The sequence below is a fragment of the Jaculus jaculus genome, chromosome 3 (genome assembly GCF_020740685.1).
Source record: "Jaculus jaculus isolate mJacJac1 chromosome 3, mJacJac1.mat.Y.cur, whole genome shotgun sequence".
Lineage (NCBI taxonomy): Eukaryota > Metazoa > Chordata > Mammalia > Rodentia > Dipodidae > Jaculus > Jaculus jaculus.
Window position 1 is genome coordinate 172,548,602 of NC_059104.1, and position 17,419 is coordinate 172,566,020.

A 17,419-nucleotide genomic window follows, 5' to 3' on the forward strand; every position below is an offset into this window, starting at 1 on the left:
CAATAGAATATTTTTTAAATGTTTACATATTAGATGACCCTACCATTGCATCCATCTTTTATTACTTTATTCTCTACTATCTACCCCATTGCAAACAATGAATTGCTTCTTAAATGCATTTGTTTTAGCTAATCCCAGTCATGTCTCCAAGTAGAAATTTGACTACACCTTCCCGAATCTGCTTGGTCTTGACTCCATAAACCATGGGGTTCATGGTAGGAGGTATTAGAAGATAAAGGTTGGCCACAATGATGTGCAACTGGTGGGGAATATTATGTTCTCCAAAGCAATGAGTGAAGAAAGTGAAAAAGGCGGGCACGTAAGTGATGACGATAGCACAGATGTGAGATGTGCAGGTGCTGAAGGCTTTGTGGCGAGCATCTGCAGAGGACAGGCTCACCACGGCCCGCAGGATCATTGTGTAAGACACAGAGATGCAGCACATGTCAAACCCACCAATCAAAAGGGCAATCGTGAGACCATAGATGGCATTCACCTTGACATAGCCACAGGTTAGCCTGGCCACAGAAATGTGGTCACAGTAGGTGTGGGGGATAAGGTTTCCATGACAATAGGGCACTTTGGTGAGCAAAGTGAATGGGAAGATGAGCACTACATTCCTTAAGAAAGTGGCAAGACCAGCCTTGGCAATCACAGGGCTCGTGAGGATGGTGGCATAGCGCAGCGGGTAGCAGATGGCCACGTAGCGGTCCAGGGCCATGAGCATGAGCACTCCAGACTCCATTCCAGTCAACGTGTGGACAAAGAACATCTGGGCCAGGCAGGCATTAAAGCCAATCTCCTTGAGGTTGAACCAGAATAAGCACAGCATCTTGGGCACAGTGGTGGTGCACAGGGTGGCATCAGTGAAGGAGAGTAGGGCTAGGAAGTAGTACATGGGCCTGTGCAGTGTCTCCTCATGGACAATGAGGTAGACAAGCCCGCAGTTGCCCACAACAGCAATGATATACATGAAGCAGAACGGCAGGGAGATCCAGACGTGTGCAGCGTCTAGCCCAGGAATGCCGTTCAAGATGAAGAATCCTGGCATCAGGCTGGAGCTGTTGGCTGCAGGCATGATGTCTCAGAGGATGAGAGCATCTTATAGTCCTTAGCAGGGTCAGTTCCCTGGACCAGAATATGAGCCAGAGGTAAGTAGGGAGCTTGGAAAATAAATGATAGACCTAAAATGAGAAGTGATTAATTCTGTTTTTGCTCATAATCTATCTGCATTGTTTACTTCATATAGTACATGAGGCTAACCAGTTCATCAATTTGACACTCGTTTTTCACTCTCTACAATGATATAGTAGTTGCACCAAGTTCATAAAGCTAACAAGATTATTCAAAAAGACAAGTTGACACAGTATAATAAGGCTGCATAGTGGATATTAAGTAAATATCAGTAGCAGTCACTACTGTTGTTACCACGATTGTGACGTCTTACCTCAATTTAGAACATTCTATGAGATCGGGCTTCTCTTGACGGATGCATGTCAATGAAGGTGGAACTATGCACCTTGCTGGAACTTGTGTCACTGTGCGGGCAGGCTGAGAAAAGTAGGGTAGGATTTTGAGACCTTCATTGTGATAGAAAATCGGGATGTCAAATGTAAGAAGGAAATTTTACTAAGGTCAAATACACTTCTGTTTAGATAGGAAAAGCATTATAAATGTCTGTTTCATCTGGAATAAGATCTAGAGACAGCCTTCCTCCTAAATCCCTGCAAAGCTCCTACTACCAAGTAGGAATGAAGCGACTGCCCAGTGGAGCTTTCCTCAGGAAGGCTGGCTTGTGTGGAATGATCCTTAGATGTCTCTGCTTCCAACACACCCAGAGGGCTCCAAAGCCACAACCTCAGAAGAATAATCCCAAGTTCTTGGAGAAGCATAATTTTGGGGAGTTTGCATTGCTGGCTTACAAATTAGAGCGGTCAACCCTCACAGAGACCCTGACTACCTTGAAATTAAAAAAAAAAAAAATCACCCCACAACATTCACCAAATCACAGGCAAACAAATCAATACCAGCTTTTCATTCTCTTCCATCCATACACTTCTGCTGAGAACTGCTCATTTCAGTTTCATGGATTCACGGTGGCCTACAATTAGCTGAACTACTGGCAGTACCATCATATATCCAAAAGAAAGAAAACTAAGCAAATAAGTTCTGTTCTCTCAAAATACAACAAGAATATATTCTATTACAAGCCTAGGAAAGAAACATGTAGTCTTTGGACTACAGCTTCTTTGCAACAAAAACCACGGGCTCAACTTGAGCAAGCAAACATTTCTTTGCACAAATACTAGAAATCTTCATGGGGAGGAAAGGACTCATAGTAGTCCATATTGAGGTTGTGCTCAAAAGACAAAATGAGAATCACTCTTCTACCCAATGCCTAGAATTCAGTAAAAGCTATTACATGTTAGTATAATTTCCAGAATGTATGACACACATCGTTCATTTAATAAGTATGTATTGATTTCCTTATACATGAAAGCATTTTAATTGTTTGTTTTTAGAAACCTTAGCCAAATAGATGAAATGCCCTTTTTCCAGTGCGGGTTGATCCTGTACTCAACTGTGTTGTACATAGATGAGAAAACGCAACAGCATGGTGACTGAATATATCTAGGCTTACAGGACAGCTGAGGAAAGGTTCAAAACAAAGTTTGAGTTTTCCCCTACGAGTTCAAAGAAGACCTGTTACAACAGCAACCTTATCTTAACCCTTGTTTAATGTAAGTCAAGTATAAACAAGTCATGATGACACAGGAAGGACCTGCTTTTCTTTCTTTTTTTTTAATCTTTTCACAATTTTTATTAACATTTTCCATGATTATAAAAAATATCCCATGGTAATACCCTCCCCCCCCCCGCACTTTCCCCTTTAGGACCTGATTTTCATGTGCAAGATACAAGTATCTTATTCTTAATTATATACTACAGAAGAGATGGTACAAATGTGAGAATTTAAGGGAGTCTTTCACTGGGAGGTTCTCCACATGAGAAAAATGACCTGTGAGATTGCTGGAGTCTCGTCCTGGAACCCTTTATACAGATGCTGTGTGGAATCTGGTTGCATGGGAAACTTGCCTTGGAGGATTTCTACAGCACATCTTCCAGCAAGCCCTCTCAATACAGCCTAGTATTCTAATCTTGCATTTCTCCCTCTTTCCCCACCCATGTCCACTGAAAACAATTCTCAGTATCATATAGTATAACGGATGCATCAGGGAAGGAAAAAAATCTATTTTTCTCCCATTGCAACCCATGACTACTTGAACTTTGCTGTCTCTGAGGAATTATGAAGTGGTTTCAGACTTGGTTCACATTTATCCCCCACATGGATGATAATGTGACATAAAGTGTTAGTGAAACCAAGCACGTGTTTTTCAGAGAATTAAAGCTTATTTTCAGAAAGCAAGTGCTGCTGAAAGTCAATCAAAGTCACCTCAGTGTTAGCAAAGACCCGACTCGTGTCCATGAGGGAGAGTCTGGAGCGTCTAGAGTTCGACCCCTGCCCACCATGGCTGTACCTTTTGAGTGTTCTGCAGCCTCGGGTGTGTGCATGCACCCTACTGGGTCTTTGCAGTACAGTGTCTCAGAGGGCTCTGGTTGGAAAATTAAATTCCTGTGGGACATTTGATATAATTTCGGTCTATTAGTGCTTTTAGTGCAGGTTAACAAAAAAATAAACTTTTACCAAAGTTGTATCTCCCCAGCGTGTACTCTGACTAGGAGTTCTGTTGATCACAGAAATAGTGTTGTCTTGCCCATGTCATTTATCTTGACTAAAATTCAATCTCATCACTTACTATTTATGTAATATGCATGTATACACACATATTCATAGAGATATGATTTATAGATAATTATTAATAAAAGAAAGTGAGTCAACCATACACACCCTATAAAATAACACAGAAAGGTTTTCTGAATCCTTTATATGTTCTATTTTGTAAATTTATAAAGTTGATTAATATAATAGTTTATAATTATTGGAATAAACACATGTTTTTTTTTCTTTTTGAAATGGTGGTAAAACAGTATCACATTTACTTGCATATGCTTTGTTGGTTGGATGATAGTCTTAATATTTTATTGAGAAAATTACTATTGAAAGGACTGTAAAACAATTTAAAATGATTTCTCACTGCAAATGTATGAAGATTTCAGCCAAACACAGAATAAATGGATGTCATCTTTCAGTTTTCATTAAAAGCATATCAGTACCAACCCCCTTCAGTTATAAATCATAGACTTTATATTATAAATTTATATTTATTTATAATTTATTTATATTATAAATCATAGTCTTTCTTTGTGTGTTGTTGCATTATGTAGACATCTGTGACCAAATTGAACACAAAGCTGTGTGCTCCATTGTGACTATTACACTTCCAGAAAATAAGACAGGCTTCGGGTTTACTTAAGATACATACAATATGCTGTAAGCATTACAATTTGTGAAATAGTAAAGACAAATCTAGTATTCCCAGAATACCTACTTCTATTTAGTGTAATACTAATTTTTATTCTAAGAAGAAAAAAAATGAAAAAGATGAAATAAATGATCACAGCTAGTTTTCCATTGATTATATAAGAAATGCTGACTAAATTAATGAATAATTTAATTAATTAGTCAAAATTGTATTAAAAATAGTTTTTATTTATGGTGTTTTCAAGCACGTGTTTTGCTTCCCTTCCCTCCATTCCAGTTGTCTCTCCCTTGCTCCTCTGCCCCGTCACCTTAGCCTCCTTTCTGCTTTCATGCTACATTTCCTTTCCTCCTCCTCATTTTCTTCTCTCATGGGCTTCTATCTCAAATTATAGCCCCTACTCAGCCTTGCAACCCCTTACTTACATACATACAAACATTAAATGTGAAAAACCACAAATAAGTGAGACCATGTTTTTGTTTTTGTTTTTTTCTTTCTTTCTGGGTATTTTTTTACCTCACTCAGTACAATTTTTCCCAATTCTGTGCGTCCCTGGATCCTCAGGGACCTGCCACGGTTCCCCTGAAGGTGTCCAGGCAACTGCGGTAAGCGCGCCAAAGAATCACTTTCATAAGACAGTCTCTGTGAACAGCTCGCTTTAATCAATAGAGAAATGGGTTTATAAGCAGTTGAGGGTGGAAAGAGGGTCCTAAGGGGACTGGATGTACAAGGTTGATTGCTGATGCCTGATCAGCATATGGGGACATACATCCCAGCACATAGCAGCAGCAGGGAGAAGGCATAGGGTACAGGGGGAAGGGCTGTGCAAAGGTGAAGGGCTGATACCATATAAGGAGTTTCTTAGGCAACTGGCCAGAGGTCACTGGGAAGCCTAAGTTCAGGTGTTCCAGGCTTGGAGAGGGAGTGGCCTGTAGCTTGGAGGTCCTTAGTTTTGCCTGGCAGCTTAGGCCCATCTACTGAAGGCTCCAGCCAGTGCCTGGCAGTGTCTGACACATTTCCATCCATTTTCCTGCAAATTTCATAACGTCATTTTTCTTAACAGCTGAGTAAAATGCCATTGTGTATATGTAGCACATTTTCATTATCCACTCATCAGTTGATGGACACCTATGTTGATTCCATTTCCTACCTAAGCACAAAGACTCTTGGGGAGAAATAAAAGGAGCAATGAGACTACAAAGCAAGTCATAAACCAGTGTGAGATATTACCTGTTGACAAACTGTGGGTCAATACATTAATGATACAATTAAAAGGCATAGTGAATGGGTAAGAAAGTAAGATTTAATTTTGTGTATACTGTAAGAACACCATGTCTCAGACAAACTAAAACAGAAAACAAAGAGAAGGAATAAGCTACTCTTTTGAAATGACAACAAAGAAATGGTACACTATCACCACTAAATTAGTCATGTTAATATCAGATTAAATAGACATTAAATCAGAAGCAATAAAAGGAGACATGGGAGGTAATATGTAATTGTAAAATGGATGATTTAACATGAAGAAAACATAAATAATTCTTTCAAGCAAACTTGTGTCAAATGTAATGATTAGTAAACAATATGCACATATTATTATGACTAAAGTAAGAAAAAGCCTATCTAGATATATGTATGCTTATTTTACATCTCACACTTTAACATAGTACAAGACGCATAGAATAACAGATATTCAAAATATGGCTAAATGAATGCATCTACACTTGTTAGGCCATCTGTCACAAAAGCTTTCCTTGGGAAGTAAAATATTAATGAAAATATGTCCTCCCTAAATAGTTATTCAGGCAAATGTAATGTAAACAAAGAAAAATAAAAGGCTCATGTCATTTGAATCAGATAGAGATGGTTTGAAAACTTCCAGAGAAGAGAGAGAATATGATGTATTCATAATATGCTAAGAATACATTAAGATATGAACATGGATGGCATCTTAGTGAAAATAAACTTAAGGAGGTAAGCAATAGCCAGATCATATAAGGACCCAACGATTTTTATTGTGTCATTTTTTTCTTACTGCTGTGTAGAATTCCATCATGTAGATATACCACATCTTAGTTATCAATTCATCTAGTGATGGACATCTGGATTGATTCCAGCTCATAGCTATTACAAATTGAGCCACTATAAACATGGTTCAGCAAATCTCTCTGAACAGAGGCCTGGAGGTTTTAGGGTAGATGCCCAGTAAGGGAATAACTGGGTCTGTTGGTAACTCTATAGTTAGCTTTTTTTAGGAGTCTCCATATTGCTTTCCAATGTGGTTGTACCATTTTACATTCCCACCAACAGTGGATGAGTGTTCCTATTTCTCCACATCCTCACCAGCATTTATTTTCATTTTATTTTTTAATGTTTGCTATCCTTATTGGGATAAGGTGGAATCTCATAGTTGTTTTAATTTGCATTTCCCTGATGATCAGGGATGATGAACATTTTCTTAAGTATGTGTTTGCTGTTTGTATTTCTTCCTCTGTGAACTGCCTGTCCAGTTCTTTGCCCCATTTTGTGTGTGGGTTGTTTAACTTTTTGAGTTCTTTGTAGATTCTTGAGATTAGGTCTCTGTCAGTTGGATGTTCAGAAAATATTTTCTCCCATTCTGTGGGTAATCTGTTGGCTTTACTTATTGTATGCTTGTCTGTGAAGAAACTCCAGCTTCATGTGATCCCATTGGTTGAGTGACCCTTATTTAAGTTCCTGTGCTCCTGGGATTTTGTTCAGGAAGTCTTTTTCCATTCTTATATCATGGAAAGTTCCTCCTATACTTTCTTTCAGTAGTAACCAAGTTTCTGGTCTTATATTGAGGTTGTTGATCCATTTGGACTTTAGTATTGTGCATGGTGAGATCAAGTTTCAGTTTCCTGCATATGGTTATCCAATTTGTCCAGCACCATTTGTTGAAGATGCTGTCTTTTTTCCAACCTCTATTGTTTTGGCCTTTGTCCAAATCAAGTAACTGTAGTTGCTTGACCCAAAGTCTGGGTCCTCGATTCTATTCCATTGGACCTGTTTTTATGCCAGTACCATGCTGTTTTTATTACTATGGCTTTGTAATATATCTTTAGATCAGGTATGGTGATGCCTTCAGAGGTATTTCTTTTGCTGAGGATATGCTTGGATATCCGAGGACTTCTGCCTATCCATATGAATTTTGAAATCATTTTTTCTATCTCTGTAAAGAACAATGTTGGGATTTTAATTGGAATTGCATTAAATCTGTATATTGCCTTTGGTAGGATTGCCATTTTCACAATGTTAATTCTGCCTATCCAGGAGCATAGGAGGTCCTTCCATTTTCTCAAGTCCTCAACTTCTTTTTTGAGTGTTTTTATGTTTTCATTATATAGATCTTTCACTTCCTTGGCTAATGGTATTCCAAGGTATTTTGTTGTTGTTATTAAAAATGGGACAATGTCCCTTATTTCTTTCTCTGTATCTTTGTCATTTGCATATAGGAAGGCTAAGATTTTGTGCATTGATATTGTATCCTGCTACTTTTCTAAAGGAGTTACTCACCTTCAAGAGTTTTGAGATGGAGTATCTTGGGTGTATAGAATCAAGTCATCTGCATATAGAGCTAACTTACCTTCTTCCTTTCCAAATTGTATCCCTTTTATTTCTTTCTCCTGTATTATTGCTTGAGCTAGGACTTCCAGTACTATATTGAAGAGCAGAGGTGAGAGTGGACACCCCTGTCTTGTTCCTGATCTCAATGGGAAGTCCTCCAGTCACTCTCCAATTTTTTAAAAATATTTTGTTTTATTTATTTATGAGAGAGAGATGCATAAATAGTCAGGGAGAGGGTGGGGGGAGAAAGACAGAATGGGAATGCAGCTACTGTAAACAAACTCCAGAGTGTGTGCCCCCTTGTGCATCTGGCTTACATGGGTCCTGGGAGTTGAACCTGGGTCCTTTAGCTTTTCAGGCATGCACCTTAACCACTAAGCCATCTCTCCAGTCCCAAGGATCCAGTTTTTTGACCCATTCTGCTAGCCTGTGTTCTTTGATGGATAAGTTAAGAGCATTAATATTTAAGGTTATTACTGTGAGGTTTGAATTAATCCCAGCCATGATGAGGTATTTAATGTGGTTGGGTGCTTACTTGCTTTTTTTTTTTTTTTTTTTTTTTTTTTTTTGAAGGTAGGGTCTCACTCTAGTCCAGGCTGACCTGGAATTCACTATGTAGTCTCAGGGTGGCCTCAAACTGCCTCAAACTCATGGCAATCCTCCTACCTCTGCCTCCCAAGTGCTGGGATTAAAGGCATGCAGCACCATGCCCGGCTTGGGTGCTTATTTGTATTATGTGCTGTTTTGAGCCTGGTCTATTTTGGTTATTGTGATCTTCTTGTTGGCTCCTGAGATTGGCTGTTTGACTGTTCTGTGTGGAGTATTCCCTCAAGTATTCTCTGTAGGTCTGGCTTTATGTTCATATAATTATAGAGTTGATTTTTTTTTCATGGAAAGTTTTTTTTTCACCATGTATTATGAGGGATACTTTTGTTGGGTAGAGTAGCTTGGGTTAGAAGCCACAGTGTTTTAGAGTTTGAAATGTTCCATTCCAGGACCTTCTGGCTTTCAGGGTTTTCACTGAGAAATCTGGTGTTATTCTAATAGAATTGCCTGTGTATGTTGTGAATTGCTTTTCTCTTGCTGCTTTTAATGCTCTTTCCTTGTTTTCATTGTTAAGGATTTTAACTATGATGTGTCTCGGAGAGTTTTTTTAGTCCTGCCTGTTTGGTGTTCTGTGGGCTTCTTGTTTCTGGATGGACCTCTGTTTTGCAAAATGCAGAAAATTTTCTTCAATAATTTTGTTGAGTATGTTTTCTATGTCTCTGGTCTGGATTTCCTCTCTTTCTGGTATGCCCATGATCTGGATGTTTTATCATTTTAGAGTGTCCCAAAGTTCCCTCATATTCTGTTCACTTGATTTTTTTGAACTTAGCAAAATTTTTGGCCTCCCAGTTGATTTCTTCTGTCCTATCTTCCAGGTCATAGGTTCTGTCTTCCACATGAGTAACTCTGTTGGTGAGTGAGTCTACAGAGGCTTTCATAAATTCTGTTTGATTTTTGTTTTCTGTTGTGTTGTTTTGTACCATGTCCTTCTCTTTTTTGAGGTATGATTTCAATTTGAATTCTGATTTTCTTGATGCTTGTAGTTCTTTTTTTTTTTTTTTTTTGGTTTTTCAAGGTAGGGTCTCACTCTACCCCAGGCTGACCTGGAATTCACTAGCTAATCTCAGGGAGGCCTTGAACTCATGATGATCCTCCTACCTCTGCCTCCCGAGTGCTGGGATTAAAGGCATGCGCCACCACACCCAGCTCTGTAGTCCATTCTTGCATTTGATCAAGACTTCATTAAGCTTAATCAACCAGTTGTTGAGGTCTTCCATTTCTCAACTTACCTTCAATTTGTCCATCTCTTTGGAGGACTCTAATATTTTCTTCCATCAAGTTAAGCCTACTGTCAAATGCTGAATGCTCTAGGAGATGATACTGTTCAATTTCATTGATACCATTGTTAGTTCCTTGATGGTTTGCTTCAAGTTGAGCATTTTTTTTTTAACCAGGGTCTCATTGGTTGTTGTGTTTTAATTCTAAGAATGAATTTCTGTTGACTTCTCTATGATTTCACTGGAGGCTTCTGTAGTAGGACTAGGCATCTTTGGTGGAGATATGTCAGTTTTCTGTCTTTTGTTGGCTTTTTTGCATTGTTGTCTACCCATTTTAGGAAGAGTCTTTATTTTATTGAGGAGGGAGCAAGTTTATGTCCTTTGGCCCATTCACCCTCTGACTCAGGTGAACAGGGACATTGGTACTTAGTGTCCAGTCAAGATACCAGAATAAAAGGCCTGATTCTACAGCTCACACAGGGGCCAGGCCTCCTTGAGCAAGGCACAATGGGACCTACAAGAACCAGGGGCCAAGGAGGAGTAAAGGGACAGAGATCTAGCCTACTTCATGCTGAGCCCTCCAGGACATGGACCAGTTCAGGCAACCTAGACTGGGGAGGCAGGAGAAACCCAGATACAGGAGTCTGATCTCCTCATTCCAGAGGGCTGTGGCCGCCCACACACTTATGTGCAAGGAACTCAGACCCGGAGAGTGGGAGGGGACCAGAAATGGGTCTGGCCTATTTACTCCAGGCTGCAGTGTCCCCATTTATGCTGGACTTAGGATTATGTGTGATTTAAAGGAATGATTTGAAATATCAGAATATCTAGTATTCCCACCTCACTTCAGGTATTATTCTTTAGATATTCTTCAATTTGGATATAATAATTGAACTCTTATAATTTTGTCAGAAACTTGCTACACAACAAACTATTTCTAAAATGTGTGATTTGAGTCCAACATAATATGTAGGCATGAGACATCACTATAATCAAGATAATGGTACATTGATCTCTTTTTCAAGGTTGTCTTTCAAAAATATTTATTGCATTATTTACTTTCAACAATTTTATTTGTTAATATTGGCTACTCTCCAAACTTACATCCTCCTCTTGTACAGGTTACTTCCTTCACGGTATCAGGACTAGTCTGTGGGACCAATGGAATATGACAGACATGCTGTGAGAGACAATAACAACATGATGAAATGGGTGTTTATGTTATGATTTTCCCTACATTGATTTTTGACAGCCACCCACAGGTAGGTAAGCATCCCTTTACAAGAGACCAAAGGACAAGCCCTAACACAGTGTTGGAGTAGCACATCCTAGAACAGATAAAGTGAAGACAGAAAGAACAGTTTTACTGTAACTGTGATGCCCAAGGCAGCACAGCTGAGTGCCCAAAACCCACCTCTGGTTAGAAGAACCTTCTATGAGGGATATTGAGGAGCCATGAGCAATGTGCCTGGATTCCTGAGCTATCTGAGATGCTGGTTGCAGGTAATCCCTGCCTCTCTTATCTGTTTTCAGCCTGTCCTAGCCACTTATTAATTTTGACCCCCTCAGTATTCTGGGTTGGGCAATAAAGGAATATATTTTTTGCTAGAAAGGATAGGAGGAGAGATTTCAGTCAAAGGGATAAACTTTCAGCAATAATGTGAATAAATTCTGAAGCTCTAATAATGCATAGCATGGCAATCAGAGTTGAGTAATGTGCATGAAATTGATAAGATAGTACATCTTAAAGGTTTTTTTTCCCCCAGTACCCTGGTGTGTTAGCTCCTTTCTCGATTCTGTGAATAAATACCTCACCAAAAACAACTTAAGGAAGGAAAGAGTTTATTTGGGCTTGTATTTCAAGAGGACATATTCCATTATGGTGAGAAAGACAAGCCAGGCTGGCTGGTCATGGCTCAGCTGATACAGGAAGCGGAGAGCAAGCATAAAAGATGGAGTGCTAGAAAATCTCAAAGCCTGCACCAAATGACTCACTTCTTCCAAAAAGACTCCACCTCCTAAAGCTTCCACAGTCTTCCCAATCAGTGCCACAAGTGGGGTACCAAATGTTCAGACACATGAACCCATGGGAGGACATTTTACACCTGGTGAGTATGCTGTCAGCACTGTTGGTCCACTGACCTTTGTGTCTCCTAGTTAACCTAGTGCTTTCAGAAGGGAACCAGGAGATGGCCATAGGAACACAGGAACCACTTTAGAAGTAAGAAAAATCAAGCTTAGTATTTCATGGTTGTTCTTGGTGGCTTTGGAAGGACTTGATCAAAGTGTGTGTGTGGGGGGGGTTCTCCTTAAATACAAGCTAATCTGGTAACTAGGTATTAAAGAATAAAGTAGGGACTGGAGAGAAGGCTGAGCCCATGTTCTGCTTCCTGGACATCTTGGCTTCCATTGACCTGGACCTGAAACGTTAGGTATCTTCTGGTTCAGTCTCAGAGAAATATCTTTTGGAGGCTGCTTTTCTCAGATGTTCTTCATCCACTTCTTCACAGCGATGGAGACCACTATGTTGTTGGCTCTTTCTTTTGATCACTACATGGTCATTTGCGAACCCCTTCGACATACCATGATCGTCACCAACAAAGGCACTGTTGTCACTGCTGGCGTTGAAATTCTGCAGAGCTTGTGCAAGGTTGTTCCACTGGTGTTTCTCCTCCTGAGGCTCTGCTTCTGTGGGCACTGCATCATTCCTTTTACCTGAGACTCATGGAGACTGTGTTTGTTTGGATCACAAATACAACAGCAACATTCCCCAGGACTGCAATAAGATACACAAAGGAGAACGGGAAGCCAATCCAGTTGTGTGCATGTTCTAGACCTGGGATGCCCATCAGGAGGATTGCAGAAGGATGCAGGTGGGCATCATTAGACATGAGTATTTCTCCTGCTATGAATAGCAAAGAACTGTCAGTTTTCCAGTGTTCATTTTTGCCTCACTTCTTTCAGAATCCTAGTGATAAACAAAATGTGTTTTTAATTTGCTGTATTTGTAAAAACTTAAAATACTCACCTCAATTAGTATATGTTATATGGCACCAGCTAGAATTTATAAGTATGGAAGAAATAATGTATGCCTTCTCATCTTCATCAAGTCCTGCCTCCCATGGCCATCTGTCAATCATAAACCTTGTTCTCTTCCTCAGATGCTTCACCGTCTTAGCCCTGTATCCTATTTTCACAAAATTACGTTTCTCAGGTCCTTGCTTATTTGTTTAGTCATGAACTCCATCATTTCAGAAATATATCTTGGATTCATTTTGGTATATCTTGTGTACTTTTGAAAATAAAGGAACATAACCCTTACTTTCTTGGTATTCACATGTGTGCCCACATGACACAATGTCTAAATTGATGTGAAATCTATTGGCACAAATCTTCCCTCTTGAGCTTTCTGCTTTTACTTTCACATGGGAAGCCGCACAGTCACAGGTATAACTATGTGGAGCCTCGGGAGGTTGTGAGTAGAATGTGCATTCTCTCTGCGGCGTTTGTGTACTTCTGCTTTCTCTCCGTTGCTTTGTTCTGGCATGGCAGAAAGCCCTCTCTCTCTGTTTCACAATATAACCAACATATAACTTACCTTGATCTCTACGAACCATCCTTTGCCATGTTTCTGGGACACATTTCTTGTTATGATGAGTAGAAGATATTTATATATACTTCCTTGGTCCTGCTTTCCCTGCGATGGTAACTGCCATAGTATCCTGGGAACCTTAGTAGAGTTAATGGACCCAGGAGAATTCTTCCTCTCAATCTCTTCCTCGTACATAATACACCATGGAAGGAACTCATCGGTGTGGCCTTGCTTCTCCCTAACTTTGTTCCTTTACTCACACCAATAGAATATGTTTGCTCTGTGATTTTCAATTAAATTGGTAAGCCTCTGGAAAATACCTGGGATTTTTTTCCCTTTGACTTTCTATTCCACATTCATCTCAACCTCTCTCTCTCTCCCTCCTTCTCTCCCTCCCTCTCTCCCTCTCCCTCTCTCTCTTTCTCTCTCTCTCCCTCTATCTATCTATCTATCTATCTATCTATCTATCTATCTATCTATCTTTATTACACACACACACACACACACACACACACACACAGCTATAAACTGCCCCCCAAGCCCAATAGAATGATTAATTTTTAAAGAACCTGTTTGTTCAATTCTCTATGATTTTGACTTATCCAACACATGCCTCTCAAGATGGCCTTATGGCCTCTTGTAGACTTCTTATCACCAACACCTAGGGCTTATTCCACTGTGTTCACTCTAGGCACATTAAACTTCCTTCTGCCCTTCAAACCTTTTAGGCTCCTTCATTGAGAACCTTGGGTGACCATGTTTCTCCAAGAAGCTCAGGTGCCTTCATTCAGGCTCAATTCAAATATCTCCTCCTCAGAAAGTCTTTCCATGTAACCCATCAATACTGATCTGCTTTTACTCATAACATTTATCATAACATGAAATTATACATTTTAAGCATTTCTTTGTTCTTAGTAAAACAGATTTATCTAGCAGATACAACAAATATATTTTCTACTCTTCCATGCTGAGCTACTTGAACAATGTGCGTAATAAAATTATCATTTAATTAATACTTTCCAAAACTTAAACCCAATTAAATGTATTCCAATAAAAAGGTTTACATTTGCTGGAGTAAAATTTTCAGCATTTGATATTTTCCAGGTGACTTCTATTCACTTGTCTGTGATAGAACCTGATTTTACTCTATTTTTTTTTTCTCACTGGTGTCAGACATTTACACATTAGTTACCAACGTGTGGTAAATATTAATTGAACAGATTTTTTTGGCTACTCTTTTTTTTCTTCTTCTCCTCCTGATAGTAATTTTTTTGTTATTCTCTATCCATTGCTTTCTATTCATAATCATGGCCTTTACTTTCAAACTTTCCTCTGATTTTTTTTTTCTCTTTTAAAATACTGTTAATTTCCTTTATTTTCCATTTCCCATATTCTTCTATCTTTAGTATATTTCTCTTTGTCATTGGGGTGGTTTGATTCAGGTGTCCCCCATAAATTTAGATGTTCTGAATGCTAGGTTCCCAGCTGATGGAGATTTGGGAACTAATGCTCCTGGAGGCAGTGTATTGTTGGGGGCGGGCTTATGGGTATTACAGCCAGTTTCCCCTTGCTAGTGTTTGGCACACTCTCCTGTTGCTATTGTCCACCTGATGTTGGCCAGGGGGTGATGTCCACCCTCTGCTCATGCCATCGTTTTCTTCTGCCATCGTGGAGCTTCCCCTCAAGTCTGTAAGTGAAAATAAGCTTGTTTTTTCCCACAAGCTGCTCTTGGTTGGGTGATTTCTGCCAGCAATGCAGACCTGACTGCTACAGTAATACTTGAAATTTTAGGCTATATTCTTTCTACTCTGTCCTGGCATTAAAAGCGTTATTGTTGTTGTTAGAGTTGTGGGTGTCATAGTGAATAAGGTTTTAAGTTCTTTCTACAACTAGTTTGCTGCTACTTTAGATAATGCTAACAAGAGAGTGAAGCTACAACCCATAGGATGGGATGAGTGATTGGAAATCAAGTCCTTCACAGGAGTCACCTCTCCAGAGAATATCTATGAACAGCTCTTATAACTCAAGTAACTCAGTCAAACATGAGCGAATGATTTCCCATCTCTAAAGAAGTCCAAATGGTCACTGTGACCTCAGAACTGCATATCCAAAACATGATGAGATCTCACGTGGTAGCCACTAGGCTAGCTGTAATTGTAAGACATCAAGGGCCAGAGAAGATGTGAAAAGTAGACCTCTTCCATTACACTGCTTATGCTTGAATGTAAATGTATGCAGTCACTATGGAAAACATGGTATCGAAATTATTCTAGTTCCTCATAAAGTCAAACATAATGCCTGTAAGCCCCCAATTCTACTTCTAGGCATGCACCTAAAAGATTTACAAGTATGTGTCCAAACTTGCAATATTTGAAAATAGTCAAAATATGGAAATAATCCAATAATCCACCGACCAATGAATCTAAAACAAACTGTATATAGTCATACAATGGAGTAACATTTAGTCCAAAAGAGACTAAAGGGCAAGAGAGATGGCTTAGCAGTTAAGGCACATGCCTGCAAAGCCAAAGGATCCAAGTTCAATGGCCCAGGACCCACATAAACCCAGATTCACAAGGTGCATGCATCTGGAATTTGTCTGCAGTGGCTGAAGGCCTTGGTGTGCCCATTCTCTCTCTCTCTCTCTCTCTCTCTTTCTCTCTCTCTCTTTCTCTCTCTCTCTCTCTCAAATAAATAACTAAAAATAAAATCCTTTTAAAAAGAAAAAGAGAGAGTAAGTACTACAATATGATACAACTGAAATCACGAGAGTACACGGAAGACGCTGTACATGAATGATTACATATTGCATGACTCCGTTCACGTGAGCTTTCCGGCACACATTTTAAAGCCAAAGGCAAAGCTGAGGCTCCCAAGAGCTAGAAGGGGGTGGGGGGAATCATGGGGAGTGATTGCTTAGGGAATATAGTTTTCATTTTGGGGGTGATGAACATTTCAGAGAACTATATAGTAGTGAAAATTTCACAACATTGGGAATACACTAAATGCCACTGGATTGCAAATTTTAAAATGATAAGTTTTGTAACAGATGTGTGTTCTGACACTAGCAAGAGTTACCCATTGTATACATTCTTAGTAGAGTTCAAAGGAGTAGACCAAACAGCACATAGACTTAAAGAGAGGTGGATAAAAGGAAATAAAGCAAAAGATAAAGTGGGACTTGTCATAAACACAATATTAAATAACAGGAACTGACAATTGACCAAGTGGGAGAGAGAATGTTCCCTGGGATTTCCCTCTACCATCTCTTCATGCAGTGCAATACCAAAAGGGAATTACCACCATTCACTTTAACAGATCAGCTCTGGCACCCCGAGACTTTATTACCAACCCTCTCCCCAACACACACAAACATTCGGTTAATATCTTCAAGGTGTATTAATGCTCTTTTTAAACTACTTGTATTTTTTTAAAAAACTGAATGCACACATGTTCCATGCCTCCATGAGAATGAGAAAGGAATTTTGGTAAGTCTATGCAACGTATACTTAGAACTGGAATTTAGATTCATAGAAATTGAGTTACGTAGAGCAATGGAGTGGAGAATACAATGTCACACATTGATGATAGAGGAGAGACATAAAGAATACTAAGGTGGGAGACACTGGAAAGAAAAATACTTGGTGTCAATTACTATATTTCATATACATAAGGCTTTGGCAATTTCGTTGAATAACAGTATAATTCTTTTTTTGCTTGTTTGTTTTGTTTTTTGAGGTAGAGTATCACTCCAGTCCAGGTTGACCTGGAATTAGTCTCAGGGTGGCCTCGAACTCTTGGTGATCCTCCTACCTCTGCCTCCTGAGTGCTGGGATTAAAGGCGTGCGCCACCACGCCCGGCTAATTTATTTTTCTATGTGAAAGTGACACTCAGGACATAGTATAACTTACCTAAGGTTAGAGAGCTGAGAACTGAATCAGGATTCAACCTGTTCTACAGTGCCATTAATATTAAG

General features: G+C 39.4%; 1 protein-coding gene across 1 annotated transcript; it reads right to left on the reverse strand.

Annotated features, from left to right (window-relative positions):
* Positions 1 to 124: 124 nt before the first annotated feature.
* Positions 125 to 1,078, reverse strand: LOC101594226 (olfactory receptor 52N2). The gene has a single exon (XM_004650948.2). It carries the CDS (start codon positions 1,076 to 1,078, stop codon positions 125 to 127), a length of 954 nt encoding a protein of 317 aa, XP_004651005.2.
* Between the last annotated feature and the right edge of the window lie 16,341 nt (positions 1,079 to 17,419).